The following is a 14,519-nucleotide window of genomic DNA, read 5'->3' on the forward strand; positions in this document are numbered from 1 at the left end:
CCCCACATTTGGGGGCCACACGTCCAGGCCACTGGCACCCTCCAGTCCTGTCTGGTAGCGGGAGGCCTGAGCCAGTAGGTGGCACCTGCCCACGTTCCAACTCTCAGCAGGGATGAGGTGATGTGAACTGCACGCAGGGGGTCTCAGCACGGCAGGACCCTCTGCCAAGGACTTGTCCCCTGGGTCTGGCCTTGGCTGCTGGCCCTGGCAGGGAGAATGGTGCTGGGCCAGCTCTGAGATGCTCCTTCACTCCACAGGTGACCGGGCAAAGTTACTCGACCTCGTCTCAGAGTAAGCGTCCGCTGGAGGGGAGACAGCTCTGACAGCCAGGGGGGCCTGTGGGGCCGGTGCAGAATGGGACAGTGGGCGGCCTGAGCCAGTGACACGGCAGGCCTCCCCTGCACCCACCATGTATCACAGGCTCCCCTCCACGGGCCTTCCCGAGATGGGATCACCTGCAGCTCGGCAGATTTGTCTGTTTTAGACAAATACCCTAACTTTGCTTGACGTTCAGAAACTCTTTACTATTGGGCGCCTGGGTGGCTCAGTGGGCTAAGCATGTGACTTTTAGTTTCGGCTCAGGCCCCAATCTCATGGTTTATGAGTTTGAACCCTACGTCCAGCTCCGTGCTGCCAGGGTGGAGCCTACTTGGGATTCTCTCTCCCACTCCCTCTCTGCCCCTCCCCTCCTTGCTGGCCAGCTCACTCTCTCAAAATAAATAAATAAACTTAAAATAGATATATATTTAAAAAAAAGAAAAAGAAGCTGCTTTACTAGTCTCTCGCTTTGCCCTGAAAGACACCTCGAGGACTTGGGTCAGCTGCAGACGAGGGCCTGGCATTGGTTCCCTGGCCACAGAGCTGCTAGAATGAGCCGCTTCCCTGAGACGGACTCAAGAGGTGTTGCAGATGACATCCACCCTCCTGCCCGTGGCTTCCCCGGAACCGTGTCTTACAGGTTTGCGCAGAACAGTCTGAGCGAGCCGAAGTTATTTACGACTGTGGCTTCCGAGCTTGCAGAGGTTACGTACAGGCCGGTGTTCCGTGAGCTCTGCTTAACAGGGTAAAATCAGAGGCTCTGTGCTGGCTTTCCAGTCCTGGTATTTACCACTGCCAGTCATCCCCGGGGCAGGAAACAAGTCGGCATGTCCCCGTGGGGCTGCCAGGGCCACCGTCACCGTGCCTGTTGTAAGCCCATGGTCCCATGCCCTCCCCTGGGACAGAACGTTGACAGGCCTTCCCCCCGCCAGCCCAGGCCCTGCAGCGTTGACCGCTTGTCCTGTGGTCTCACCCCCTTAGGACGTGTCTGTGGCCTTGGGAGGGTTGTGGGGGGTCTGACCCCCCAGAAATCTGAGGCAGAGCCACACACTGGCACTCGGCGGCCTCGCCTCGGGCCTCATGGTGCCCACGTGCAGGCCGGCCATCTGCCCAGAGCCGTGTCTTGCTCTCTGAGGAGCCTGGTCTCAGGACCCGAGTGTGCCCATGGCCCAGAGTTGCCAACATGCCTGTGCATCAGTGGCCCAGTGATGGAGACCAGCCCCAGCTCTGGCCTCTACCAGTAGAGAACCCACAGGTCACAGTGGTATCGGGGACGACACTAGACGGCGGGTCCCTGTCTGGTGGGGGTGTTTCCTCTCCCTCCTCCCTGGGCCCTCTTCAGGGTCCCACCCAGAAGGGATCAGGGCACGCACCAGTCTTTGACTTCCTGCCGCAGTCTCACTATGCCTGCCGCGTCCCCCAGAGGCCCAGCCCACACTGCCCGCCCGCCCGCCCGTGTGGCAGGAGCCTGGCAGTGGGGCCTGCGGCAGCCGTTTCTAGGCCAGCAACCAGCCCGTTGGTCTCACCAGCAGCCCAGTTAGCGCAGCTAATTTCAGCACGGTGTCTGGTCTCCCAGGACCTGCTCTGGGTGCCTGCAAGGTGGCGGTCAGCTAGAGGATGAGCTGTTACTGCTTCCCCCTGCGCAGCATCCCAGGAAGGTGAGAAATGCGGGTCCTTACAGGCGTGAGAGCAGACGTGCGCCACCGGTTCCGCCACATGAACTGGTGGCCTCTATGACGTAGGGCTGCGGTCAGCGCGAGGACCACAGCAGCAGGTGTCCGCCCGGCAGCAGGTGTGGCCGGCGCCCAGAGGCCAGAGACAGCACAACAGTGATGTTCAGGGAGGGCCTGTGCCCCCTACAGCTGCCACCTGTAGGCCTGGCTCCCACCGTCCTGATGACCCACGCTGCTGCCTAGCTGCGCCCAGGTGCCCCTGCCGTGTGCTTCCTGCGTCGGTCGCAGCTGTGACCACAGCGGACCCGGGTCTCAGCAGGGCTTCCCCCAGTGGACTCTCCAGAAGCTGTCTGGTGCGGGTGCCCTGTTCTGCCCGTGCAGCCTGGAGAGAAGACATGACTGTGTGGCACGATCTGCCCGGCCCGGGGGTCAGTCCAAACCTGGAACCAGTCCCGAGGGCCGAAATAATGCCGTGCCCTTAGCTGCCCACCCCGTGTGAGCAGCACCACGAGAGAGCTCTGGGCAGCCGGAGCAAAACAGTGTGCGGGGCCTCGAAGGCAGGTGAGCACAAACAGGCCTCAGCGGGGGGAGCAAGGCCAGCACTGCCGGCCATCTGCCCTGGCAGGATGGCAGTGCCCTGGGCTCTAAGCCCCCATCCCCCTAAATCCATAATAAAAATAATCCCGCATTTGCCTGATCTGCCCCAGTTCCAGAAGCGTCTCCTGATGTGTCATCGTGTTGATGCGTGACAGCAGTCCAGGGAGGCACAGCTGACCCCATTTCACAGAATTGCACCAGGGAGGGTTTGGGAGCCCAAGGGGGCAGGGGACACCCCACCCTGCCTTCTAGGTGAGGACACCTGACCTTTCATAGGCCCCCAGCCCAGAGCTCCTGCCAAGAGCCTGGTCCAGGCCTTTGCGAGGATCATGACTGGGAAGCTGGGCACTGCTGGTCCCTGCGGCTGCCGTTGCTGCCTGGGGGCCCCCCACCCAGGATGCAGCCTGGCGCCTGCGTCACTCAGTAGCCCCAGGGGCACAGTTCCCCTGAGAGCAGGACAGCAGGGCCTACCACACACACCCAGAGCATCATGGCTGAGGAGAACTGGATATGGTCCCAGCCCCGACGGCACCTTCTGCCCTGAGGGGCAGAAGGCAGAGGGACTGTCTGCTTGGGCCCCATCGCGGGCCAGGTGAGGAGCCTGACAGAGGTGATGGGCCCCCTCCCTCAGAGGAGCCCCCAAAGCCACTCAGCCTGGGCTTGGGCACCCCCCAGCCAGACACCGCCTCCTGAGGCAGGACACTGCCAGGGCACCCCTGGGCCCACGAAGAGCAAGTCTGGCTGTCTCTGGCTTAGGGTAAACTGAAGCATGGACATACCTCCCCACCCTCAGGGCAGCTACCGTCTACCCGCTGCTGGCCGGGGCATGGGACACAGGCCCAGATGCCCTCAAGGGGACAGGCTCACTCCTGTGGGTGGCTCAGCTCCAGGGGAGGGCTGCCCACAGACCCTTCAGTTGGCACTGCTGAGACCTCAGAGGGGTACAGTGTCCTGGCCCTGTTACCCATACCTAGTCTATGATTCAGCCCATCAGGGGCGCGGAGGGCTGGGGCACAATCTAATGGCTGTAAGTCTTTGGTGGCAGCACCACACGGCAGCCCAGGAGCCCACCCAGCCCTGTGGGAGACCACTGTCCAGGGCCAGAGCTGACCCACGTTGCCTACCCCTGCATCTCCCACCCCCAAGGGCTGGCAGACCATGTAGGGTCAGGCGCAGTCCCTGGAGGAGGAGGGGAGGCAATGGGGGCGGTGCCAGAGCCTGGCCCCCAGGTGGCAGGAGTGGGCGGGGCACCTGCCCGGGCTCTGCCCGCTTATGTGCCCGCTCACTCATTCACTTGGTCTTCGCTGTCACTCACCATCACTTGGTCCTTGTCACTTGGCCCTTGCTGGCACCGTCCAAGGTAGGTCTGATCAATTGGCCCCCTGTGCAGAGCAGGAAACCGAGGCCGGGAGGGATTCTGGGACTCGCCCAGATCCCACCGGACTGACCTGGACCATCCTAACCCCCAGATGCCCCTGCCTGTTGGTCTTATGGCCGAGGGCAGCTGCCCTGCGTGTCCCAGCAGGCCCGACCCCACCAGTGGGGAGAACCCCCTCGGTCTTCGGGAGGGCGGGGCGGGGGCGGGGGCGGAGCGGCCGAAGGGGAGGGGAGCCGCGTCCTGCGCCGTGCGCGCCGCCCGCAGTGCCCGCCGAGCGCCGAGCGCCGTGGCCGGGGGCGTCGCGGGGCGCGCGGGACGGGCAGCCGGCTCCGGCGGCGCTGCGCGCAGGTAGGGCAGGCAGGGCAGGCGGCGGGGGCGGCGGGCAGGGCCGCCGCCCCCGCCCCCGCCGCGGAGAGCCCCCAACCACGTGGCTGTCCCGGCCAGGGGTGGGGATGCTGAACTTGGGGTCTCCGGGAGGGGAGCACCTGCATGCCCCCCATTGGCTGCCCCCCCCAAGAGGCAGACTCCCCTCCACCGGGGCTCTTACCCCTGGCTCCTGACTGACCCTCCCACGACGACTCCTAGTGCGGCTGTTCTGTCCCCAACCGACCAGGACTGACCCCCCCCCACCCCCACAAGAGATCTTCCGGCCAGGAGTCCCCTCCACAGGCTGACGCAGGCAGGGCCGCGCTCCTGTCAACCCCTGCCCACCCTCCCAAGGTCCAGAAAGCCAATCTCCTGGCTCTCAGCCTCAGTGATGGGAGCAGGGCCTGGGGCCCAGTGAGGGACTCCCTGGGCCCCTGGAGTGGGCTGAGGTGGGGGAGGAGGCAGGAAGCAACCTGCTCTGCCAGGCTGGTGCACAGCAGAAACTGGGCCAGATGGCTTGTGGAGGGTGCTGGGGGCAGCCCTGGGCCCAAAGAGGCTGCAGCCCCTCTCCAGTCCCAGACCTGCTGTGCAGCCTGGGACCCCAAGGTCCTCAGCACCTCCTCCCTGCAGCCTCTAGGCAGAGATGCAAATTGCAGCCAAATCCTCCTGGCTCTGGGATTAACTTCCTCTGGGTAGGCTTCCCCATGCAAAGCATTAGAAAGGAACTGGAAGGAAGCCAAGCAGGGCCCCACCTCTTACATGATGATGGTCTGGGTCACCCACTCTGCAACCAGGGTGGCAAGTGGGCGGGGGAGTCGGGAGGGCGGGCTTCTGAGAACCCACTTGTGCTGTGTGCCTGGCCCTGCTGTCACCACAACATTGCCCCTTTCCTTCCCACCCAGAGACCAGGCCGTGGTAAGGCTTTGGTGGGGGTGAGAGGTAAGGGTGTGGAACTGAGTAAAAACTTTTCCCTGCGGCTAATTAGCCCCATGGGGGAGGGGCAGGCACATGGGGCCTCATTTGTGGGGCTTCAGCTCCAGGCCCTGCACCCTGTGGACTGTGTGGGTGCCTATGTGGACCTTGGGAAACCGGTGGTGAGGCCCCTGGGGACCTCCCAAGCCGCAGACTGGGTGTCACTGTACAAGGGTGGGCCTCCCTCCTTCCTTTGGGAGGGGGTGCCCTCAACCAGTGGGTAGGGCACATCTGGGGGTGACCGCCGGCTGGCGGGCCCCCTGGCTGTTGCTTCCTCTCGCGCCCTCCAGCCCCAGGCTGGCCACTTCCGAAGCTCCCGACGCCATGGAGGAGTGGGATGTGCCTCAGATGAAAAAAGAGGTAGAAAGCCTCAAGTACCAGCTGGCTTTCAAGAGGGAGATGTCCTCCAAGACCATCCCTGAGTAAGTCCCCAGGACCCCACGGAGCCCCGCCCACCCAGGGCTGCCGGCTCCCATCTGCATCTCATTTCCCTGCCCCGAGCATTTTGCATGAGCCAGAACCACACCTCCACAGCCAGCCCTCGCCCTCGGGCACCCGCCTGCTCACCTCCCCCTCTCCACCCTGCCGCACACAGGCTCCTCAAGTGGATCGAGGATGGGATCCCCAAGGACCCGTTCCTGAACCCCGACCTGATGAAGAACAACCCGTGGGTGGAGAAGGGCAAGTGCGCCATCCTGTGAAGCACCCCCGCCCCGACTCTTGCCTCTTTGTAGGGAGAACACCTCGATAAAGGTGTGGCTTTTATAAAGACTCTTTGATGACGTTCGTGCTTTTGTACATTTTCTGATGGAGAAAAAGCAACAGCACAGCATCAAGCCTGGGCCCTGGGGCGTCTGGTGGGGGGGTTCCAGGGCACCCAGCACGGGTCGAGGTGTCCCGCACAGCCCCAGGGTATCCAGCGTAGATCCTGGGGCGTCCGGTGAGGGGTCCAGGGCACCCAGCACGGGTCGAGGTGTCGGGCGCAGGCCCGCTACAGCAGGTCCCGGATGTACAAGCTGCGCCGCACGGCATTGGAGACGCCCTCCTTGAAGCGAAACCAGACGTCACTCCTGCCCACCGCTGTGCCTATGCGCCACTCGGTCGCATCTGTGTCCGGGGCCACATCTCCTGTGGAGGACGTGTGGTTGCTACTCTGCCTTGCTCCGGCCCCTCCCTTCCTCCCGTCCCTCCCCTCTCTCCCGCCACACACCTGCATTCAGGGCCGGCGCTCTCTTGATGACCACACGACCAAAAAAGTCTCTCTCGGGCTGAAGGAGGCAGGTTGGTCAGGGTCTCAGACTCCCTGCTGTGAGCAGAGGGCCCGGCGGCTGCGGGAGCAGACGCCCACCTCCCCTCCCAGCCTCCCTTCCCTTCAGCCCCTCAGAACCCGCATAGTGGCAGGAGGACACCGTAACCAGATCCAAACTGAGCCAAGTGGAACGCCCTACGCTGAGCAGCAGGGAACTGGCAGGCCCCAGGGCTGAGCACCAGCCCCGTCCCTACCCGCCTGCCCCCCACCCCCACCCCCTGCACCTGTTCCTCCAGGGCCGCTTTCTTCAGGATGCGCTCCAGCCGCAGCTCCTCGTGGCTGCGTGAGGCGGGTGGCTGCGTCGCTTTCTCCCCAGCAACCCCCTGGGGACCCTCCTCTGCCTGCAAAAACAGGTGGCGAAGGCTGACTGCGCAGGGCCACTCCAGGGACAAGGTCCCTTCCAACAGCCCTGCCCTCCTAGGCCTGGCTCTGGCCCGAAGCCCGGGCAGGCTTACCTGGTTGTTGTCCCCAGCCCGGGCCAAGGCCTCTGCCCGCCGCATCTTCTCCATTTCAATCTCGTGGGCGATGAGCTGCTTGGCCTGGTAGGTGAGGGGCTTGCGGGCCGGCAGCTCAGGAAAGCGGCAGACCTCCTCCACATTCCTGCTCTCAGAGTTGGCACAGAGATGTACCTGGTCAGCAGAGACAGGCAGGGGCCACCTGCCACACCAGCCCCAGACGCTGCAGGGTGGGCCCGGTCCTGGCAACACGATGCCTGAGCCCCACAGCAAGAGAAGATCACAGCAAGAGAAGATTACCTGCCCCAAGCCTCAGTTTCCCCGACTACACGTGGGCACAAGAAGGGAACCCCTTCAGGGCCACAGGATGAAGAAATGAGACAAGGCAAGGCCTGGTCTCAAGTCTGGGGCTGAGTGCTTGGAACTGTCACCACTACTGCTTCCCTGTGACTGTGACAGAGGGAGACATGCGGCTGGTGCCTCGCTGGGTAGCAGGGCCCCGGGGACTATCTCGGGATGGGGAAGCCAAGCCCTGGGGAGCTCAAGGGCCCTCTGCGGGACACTGAGGCAGCGAGAGCCTCCGCAGTAAACCTCAGACCCCAGCGCTGTGCCTGACCTGGAACACCACGCCTCACGATCACATCTGGGAAAGGCTAAGCGGGAACCGAGCCCCTGCCACTACCCCACAGACGGCAACACCGACACACGCGTCGCCGAGACCACGCTTTCAGATTCCCGGCCCAGAGACCACCACGGCACTTGGAGCCCAGCTTCCTGCCCCCGGCACCCCCGCCCCAGGTGCCGCACAGACTCACGGCTCTAGCCTGTAGACATAGTGCCCGTCGGGCATGCGCTCCTGGCGGTAGGTTAGGCTGTAGGCAAGCATGGTTCCCACAAGGCCGGCCAGCTGCTGTTTCTCACGAGTGCTGTACAGCTGTGTGCTCACCTGTGGACAGGAGGCAGGGGCAAGGGCACGGACGCTGAGCATGGCCAGGGGCCCTCCCCTATGGGCAGTCGCAACCCCGCCCTGGCTGAGGCACTCACAGGGCGCAGCTTGGGTGCAAGGATGTCCAGAAGCAGGCAGAGGACATCCAGGACGAGGGCCTGAGGTGCAGCCCGGCTGCGGGTAGCGGGCGTCAGGCCCGACACCAGCGTCTGGATGAGGTTCTGTGTCTTGCTTGTCCGGTTCTGGGCCTGGGGCAGAGAGTGAATGGGGCCTGGGTAACCCGGCGTCTCTGGGCCGGCCCCGAGCCCCGGGCTGGGTGCAGGGGCACACCTCCTGCTGGCTGCTGGGGAAGGCGATCCTCGGCACGTGGCTGGAGGCGAAGAGCAGGTGGAAGGCTGCCGGCAGGAAGGGCAGGTAGCGCAGCAACCGGAAGCTCTGGCCGTGGTGGGCGGCCCGGCTCAGCAGGTCGTCAAAGGCCAGCCAGTCGAGCGCCGCGCACACGGCACCCAGGCTGGAGTCCCGAAGCCGCAGGCGCAGGAAGTTGTCAAACAGGCCCTGGGGGTGAGCAGGTGGGTGGGCCCCGAACCCCTCCAGCCGCGGCCCCCAGCCCCCCATGTAAGCACCACCCAACGGGAACCTCCACCTCCCACCGCCCTGCCAAATGCAGGGCCTCGGGACATCTGCAAACACCAGCAAGGGCCCGCCCCAAGACCCCAAAGACAGAGCCAAGAAGGCCCAGCCTGCCGCCCGCCCCGGTGTTCTGACCGAATCCCTGACAGACGCACAAAAGAACCCGACCTCCCTAAAGGAAGTTCCGTCGGTCAGAATCAAGGGCATAGAAGAAGCCCCACTCTCGTTCCTTGCGAGAGTCGTCTCCTTGGGCTACGGCACGACCCCTCCCCGTAACGGTTTCCAGATTTACGGATCACCCAATAATCCAAAGCTGCTTAGTCAGGGAGGCAGCTTAGGCCGGGCTTCCCGGGGGTGGGGGGGCACCTGTGCCACCCGCCCAAACCGGAACTCCACTCTGCCCGCTCCGCCCCACCCAGATGGATCCCGACCAGCAAATGGAGTGACCCCACTGCGCACCCGGCCCACCTCCCCACCCTGCCAGCCCACACGGGGCGTCCCCTCCTGGCACCAGCTAGTCCCTCCACCCAGGCCTCTGTCCGTTTGCTGTCATCTCTGAGAGATCTCCCCGATGCCCCACGTCCACCACCCCTCGCACCTATCCTGTTTCCCTGACACCATCTGAAGTGTCTCCCACCCGCTGTCTGGGGACAGACACACGGCCAGGTACTGACCCACTGGGAGCCCCCAAAAACGTCCCCAGAGCATCATTACCTGGACCACCTTCTCGTGCTCGCCTGCAGATGCAGCCACGTGCAGGATGTGGTAGAACCGCTGGGAAGCCATGGTCAAAGGCACCTCGGCAGGACGGGGCCCCAGACCTGTGGGCCCATCGCCAAGCAGGAGCGTGTGCGGGATCAGGGCCAGGTTCTGGCCCCAGCGTTGCCTGCAGAGGGGTGCCGAGGCTGGAACGGAGCCCTGCCTCTTTATCGCTCTCGGTGGCACCTTGCCACCCAAAGCGGCCTGAGGGTCTGCTCTACTGGTCCTTAACGGGATGGCAGGGACGCCAAGTGCCCCTGGGGCCTGGGCAGCATTCAGTCTCTGCTGGAGGCAGGGCTGGCCAGCCCGCTTACCTCTGGGCCCGGGGCAGCTGGAAGACCTCCTGCCACACGGAGAAGAGCCCCTTGCGCTGGTCCTTGAGACCCACACGAGTGGTCTGCACGACCTGCACGCTCAGCTGCCGCCGGCCCCGCCCGTGCAGGAACTGGACACAGGGTGTGCGGGGCAGTGAGAGGCAGCTGAGCCCTGCCTCCCCCGGCCGCAGCCCCTGCCCCACCTGCCCACCTGCCCACCTGCAGGGTGTTGATGCAGGCGCGGATGTCGTTGTCCGTCTTCTCACAGAGAGCCGCCAGTGCACCCGGGTCGGCCTGCATGCCCCGCCGCAGGGAGATCTGCAGGGAGGCGGGAGGGTGGGCGCTCTCTCCCCCAGAAACCCACCCCAAGGCCACCTCTTCCCGAGAACACAGGTGAATGCAGGGGAACAACAGCTACAGACTCAGGGGCCCGGCCTCGCTCTGTGCTCGAACCATCTACTGCCAGAGGGCAAACTGGTCCAGTCACCCCCATGCCCAGTGGTCAGCTAGGGGATGGGGCCTGGATGCGAGGGGACCAGGACAGGCGCGGCGTCCCCCCACCCCATAGCTGGCCACATGGCCGCCCGGTTGCGTATTCCCCACCACAGCCCTCACCCACCTCTTGTAGCCGCTGCACGAGCCTGGAAGACAGTGTGGGCGGAAAGTGGAGAAGAAAGGCCTGCTGCCTCAGCTGCCGCAAGGAGGGCACAAACCTGTAGGGGGCAGACACGGGCACACACCCGCCCCCAAGGGCAAAGGCGGGGCGGGGGGGGGGGGGCCCTCTGCTCTCCCCCACTCACTGGTCATTGCAAATGCAGATGACGGGCCTCATCAGGAGTCCCCCCTCAGCCCGGCGTCGCCGTCCCCCACTTGTGGGAACAGCCGGACCCCCAGACTCTGCTTCTTGCGGGCCCTTGCGATCCAGGATGCTCAGAAGAACGTTGACGGCGGCCTGGGGTATGGGCGGAGGACACGGTGAGCCCTAGCCCGTCGCCGGCCCACCTGCCCACCCACTGGGGCGCCCAGGAGGCCCACCACAGGGGCCCCGTCGATCTCATCGATGACCAGACAGTTGGGTTTCCCGCCAGCACCCAGCACCGACTCCATCTGCGTGGCCGCCTCGATGCACGTGCGGAAGGCCTCAGGGCTGCGGTCGTCACTGGAACCAGTGAGGCCAGAGGTGGGGCCGTCAGGGGAGCGATCGGGGTCCCTGGCAGCACAGGCTCCCAGGACTGGGCCACCAGGCCTACAGCTAGAGGCTACCCTGTGACAGGACCACCCCACGTCCCAGCGAGCCCTGACAAAGCACGAACTCCACCGCCCAAGACCCCGGGACCAAGCCCCACCTCTGGCCCACCACGGTTTCGGGGGAGTCAGAACAGACGGAAGGCCTGGCACGTACCTCGCATTCAACTCCACCACGCAGTAACCAGCTTGCCGCGCAATCACGTGAGCCAGGGTGGTCTTGCCCAGCCCCGGGGGGCCACACAGCAGCGCCACCTGCGGCCGAGACAGGTCGGATGAAGACAGGCTACCACCCGTACCACCGCGGAACCCCTGCCCCGCCCTCGAGGCTGAAACTCCTGTCCCGTGAGGTTCGCTCCTAGGGGATGTGCCCCAAGCCCACTGTGGCGAGCACACAAGCACAGACCACACTCAGCGCGCTTGGGTTCCCGCCTACCGCTTCACAGTCAGAGACAGCGCTGCCCGAGACCAGCAGTGAGGAGATCTGACAGACGCAGATGCTGCTAGTGCAACTGACCCCCAGAAACCACCCGCTGTCGCCGTGAGCGTCCTGAAAAGGTATGCGGTCCTCCGAAAAGCAAACGTCGTCCGAGTCTTTAAAGCACACTCAAATTCCAACTCGTGTCACCGACGTTCCGTGCCAACACCCTGGCGTTATGACGCCCTCAGCCATGCACACAGAGGCCCCCAGAGGCTGCAAGGGCGCTGGCCACCCGGAGAGCACAGCCTCCGGGCTCAGAGATGTGTGTGGCACGGCCAGGCGGGGCTCACCTTCTGCCGGGGCCGCCGGCTCGGGTCCAGGTCAGCCTCTAGCATGTCCTCTAGCACCTGCTCGTGGCTTTTCCATTTGCTGGAGGTCGCGGCCTCCTTGCCACCGCGGGCCAGCTCTAGACCGGGTCTGGGCCTCCTAGCAGGCCTCTCTCGGCCGAACACCACCAGGTCCCACAGCTTCAGCCACTTGAGGAGGCAGCGGTTAGTGAACTGCGGGACGGAAAGCGTGGCCTGGAGGAACCGCCAGCACCAAGGACTCCCCGTGCCCACCCTTCACATCAGCCTGCTGTCCCAAGCCCCGAAAGACACACGGGAATGTGGAAGCTAAGGAACAGGTCACCCTGCCGGTGAGTGACAGAGCGAGGCTCGCACCAGGACCTCCGTCCCTACCACCCTAACTCCCTCAGGAGACCCCCACTGTCCCGTGTGTTCCAGCATCAGCTGCTGGGACAGTGGGGAAGGAAACAGGCTGCAGCCAGGGGGAGCCCCGGACCCCCAGCCCAGGTCGCAGGTGACTTCCAGAATGCCAGGACCCACGCTAGCCTCAGCTTCCCCACATACGGCTCCAAAGCGCAAATCCAAACCCTCTCCGCCCTCCCCAGGTCCTTCAAGCTGACAAGAACAACTTTGGGGCAACAAAAAAATCAGTCACACTTGAACGGGAACAAGAGAACGAGGTCTCACGTCATCGCTAAGAAGCTCCGTGTAGCACCGCGGTGCGAACTCATCCACCCAGAGGCAGTGCTGGGAGTCGTCTTGGCTGTCAGCCAGCTCTTCCTCAGGGGCCCCCGAAGTCTGGACCTCCTCTCCCACCTCCTCAGAGCTGAGGCTGGAGAACATCATGCCCTGAGCTGCCGGGCGAGTAGAGGGACTGCACACCCCCCACCGACTACAAGCTGGAGATCAGCAGTCCAAGAACCGGTAAGGGTCCCAGGGCTGGAAGGGCCCACCGTGTCACCTGCGAAGCGTGTCTGAGAGCTGACGGGCCTCCTCAAGCAGTTGCTGCCTCCGCTGTGCAAACAGCAGGGACGGGATCAGCGTGTCTCCAGCACGCAGTCACCCCAGAGCTACCCTTCTCCCGACAAATCCCACCTCACTGTCGACCTGCTCCTTCAGGGACGCGAAGGACACACCCAACAGGTCCAGCTGGCCACGGCCTCGCCACCAGATATCAAGGAAAGGGTTCTGTAGGGAAACGAGGACACCCTTTGTCATCTCTCAGAACACAACCACCCACAGACCCTCTCTCGTCAGTGCTCAAGGACCCAGGTGGCATTCTCTACTGACAACAGACCAACGCAAGGACAAACCGCTTCTCCAAACAAAAATCCTAAAGAGAAAATGCACTGGGATGGAGATAGCTCTAAAGAAAAAAGGTAAAGGTTAAAACATCAGAGAAAGGGAAAAGTGACACCACAGGAAGGGGACAGTGAAACTGGCCCTCACAAGTGGATGACTGCAGGTCACGTGAACTTCCTGAGGGGTCCCCAGGGTCTGAGGGTTGATATGATGTCTAGGACCCTTTCCTGGACAGCACCGAGCCCGCCAACCCTGCAGGAAGGCTGTTGCCAGCCTCTCACCCCCACTTGTGGCCACACAACACTCACCTGCACCCCTGTGCCCACGGGGTCACCTCGCAGCACCAGAAAAGCCCGGCACCCACCAGTGGAGGTCACACTGACATAGTCCTCCAGGACAGGGGGCCGCCTCAGGACAGGATTTCGAGCTGCTGGAGAGGCCTGAAGGGGACCCACGTCAGCACCAGCATCCAAGGGCCTAGGAAGGGACAGATGCTGACCTGGGGACACTCACCTCCTGTGACCATGGCAGGAGAAACTCAGATCCACTCTTGACTATACATCCCTCCCACACACGCTCAGCCCCAAGCCTCCCAAACCCTGGGACCCTCCCAAAATCCCTGGGGCAGCTGTGCCCCAAGCCACACACCCTTTGCCCCACAGTTCAGGGGGGATCTCTGGACTCGGTGGGGGGGTGATGTCCCCAGCAGGCGAGTCAGGAAGGGGCGGCTCTTCCATTTGCTCAGGTCTGAAGTTCAGCTTCTTCACGACTTCCAGCCTGAGCCGTTTGACCCTGGGGGCTGGGGAGAAAGTCGAAAGTTTCATAAGCTCCTGCCAAGCCTCACACCCCACCCGTATGCCTTGGGGCTCTGAGGACATACTGGGGGGCAAGGCCCCGTCCCTGGGGTCATGATCGGCCAGCTGCCTCTTCCTGGCACTGCCTTTGTAGTTCCCTGGAGGTCCGCCTGGAGAGCAATGAGTGGCAGCGTCCCGTCCAGCAACGGCCTCCTCGAATGTCAGCCGGGACCGACACACTGAGGGCCAGGGACCCCTGGAGGGCGACGGGGCGGCTGTCCCTGCCGGGAGAGAAGGTTGACAGCAGCGGCGCCAGGTCAGCCTGTACAGGCAACAGCTCCCGCGGTCGGGGGCGCTGGAGGGCCCTTCTCGCTCCAGCCTTCGGGTCCCCGCCGCCTCCCCTCCTCCGACCAGCCCTCCAGGACTAGGGGGACGAGGCCGAGGCGGGGCCCACGCCCACCTTCCAGCTCGGCCAGCACCTCGAGCTCGGCCGCAAACTGGCTGTAGAAGTCTTCCTGGCCGCCCCCCAGCTCGCGCTCGGGGTCTCCCATGGCGCCCGCTCCCGCTGCACCAACCCGCCGCTCCGAACCTCCCGCGCGGCCGCCCGTGCTGCGCGCCGTCCCCGCCCCTCGCGTCCCGGCGCCGCCAATCAATGGCCGGCGTGCCCGGCGGCTCTCGCCATTGGCCACCGGG

At 64.3% G+C, this 14,519-nt stretch overlaps 2 protein-coding genes and 1 long non-coding RNA gene across 5 annotated transcripts; 1 reads left to right on the plus strand and 2 right to left on the minus strand.

Annotated features, from left to right (window-relative positions):
- Nucleotides 1–745: 745 nt before the first annotated feature.
- Nucleotides 746–4,157, minus strand: LOC109495368. The gene is made up of 2 exons (XR_002150801.3): nucleotides 3,904–4,157; nucleotides 746–2,373 (listed from the first exon to the last, which is right to left on the minus strand). It is a non-coding gene; the product is annotated as an uncharacterized LOC109495368 (long non-coding RNA).
- Nucleotides 3,819–6,086, plus strand: GNG13 (G protein subunit gamma 13). Of its 2 annotated transcripts, none has more exons than XM_003998959.5 (3): nucleotides 3,819–3,948; nucleotides 5,595–5,726; nucleotides 5,900–6,086. In XM_003998959.5, exons 2-3 carry the CDS (start codon nucleotides 5,629–5,631, stop codon nucleotides 6,003–6,005), a joined length of 204 nt encoding a protein of 67 aa, XP_003999008.1. In that variant the 5' UTR covers nucleotides 3,819–3,948; nucleotides 5,595–5,628; the 3' UTR covers nucleotides 6,006–6,086. The 2 variants fall into 2 exon arrangements, with proteins under 2 accessions (XP_003999008.1, XP_023102379.1); XM_023246611.2 differs by lacking the exon at nucleotides 3,819–3,948 and adding an exon at nucleotides 4,267–4,314.
- Nucleotides 6,061–14,446, minus strand: CHTF18 (chromosome transmission fidelity factor 18). 2 transcript variants are annotated; one of them, XM_006942484.5, is made up of 22 exons: nucleotides 14,287–14,446; nucleotides 13,913–14,107; nucleotides 13,681–13,831; nucleotides 13,341–13,509; nucleotides 12,826–12,918; nucleotides 12,692–12,744; nucleotides 12,418–12,562; nucleotides 11,734–11,943; nucleotides 11,120–11,217; nucleotides 10,753–10,876; nucleotides 10,518–10,669; nucleotides 10,337–10,430; nucleotides 9,937–10,035; nucleotides 9,718–9,848; nucleotides 9,359–9,530; nucleotides 8,345–8,569; nucleotides 8,113–8,262; nucleotides 7,884–8,014; nucleotides 7,069–7,213; nucleotides 6,838–6,954; nucleotides 6,515–6,572; nucleotides 6,061–6,432 (listed from the first exon to the last, which is right to left on the minus strand). In XM_006942484.5, the coding sequence occupies exons 1-22, from the start codon at nucleotides 14,375–14,377 to the stop codon at nucleotides 6,296–6,298; spliced, it is 2,940 nt and encodes a 979-aa protein (XP_006942546.3). In that variant the 5' UTR covers nucleotides 14,378–14,446; the 3' UTR covers nucleotides 6,061–6,295. The 2 variants fall into 2 exon arrangements, 1 of the variants encoding a protein (XP_006942546.3); XR_002150796.3 differs by having other exon boundaries at nucleotides 6,348–6,432; nucleotides 7,069–7,242.
- Between the last annotated feature and the right edge of the window lie 73 nt (nucleotides 14,447–14,519).

This window comes from Felis catus, chromosome E3 (assembly GCF_018350175.1).
Source record: "Felis catus isolate Fca126 chromosome E3, F.catus_Fca126_mat1.0, whole genome shotgun sequence".
In the NCBI taxonomy this organism is placed as follows: domain Eukaryota; kingdom Metazoa; phylum Chordata; class Mammalia; order Carnivora; family Felidae; genus Felis; species Felis catus.

Coding starts and splice junctions, on each gene's coding strand:
- CHTF18 (XM_006942484.5), bottom strand. CDS start 14,377: ATGGGAGACCCCGAGCGCGAGCTGGGGGGCGGCCAGGAAGACTTCTAC. Junction 9,531..9,717: donor CAGCTGCCCCGGGCCCAGAG/GTAAGCGGGCTG, acceptor ACCCCTCTGCAG/GCAACGCTGGGGCCAGAACC. Junction 8,263..8,344: donor TCCCCAGCAGCCAGCAGGAG/GTGTGCCCCTGC, acceptor TCTCTGCCCCAG/GCCCAGAACCGGACAAGCAA.
- GNG13 (XM_003998959.5), top strand. CDS start 5,629: ATGGAGGAGTGGGATGTGCCTCAGATGAAAAAAGAGGTAGAAAGCCTC. Junction 5,727..5,899: donor TCCTCCAAGACCATCCCTGA/GTAAGTCCCCAG, acceptor TGCCGCACACAG/GCTCCTCAAGTGGATCGAGG.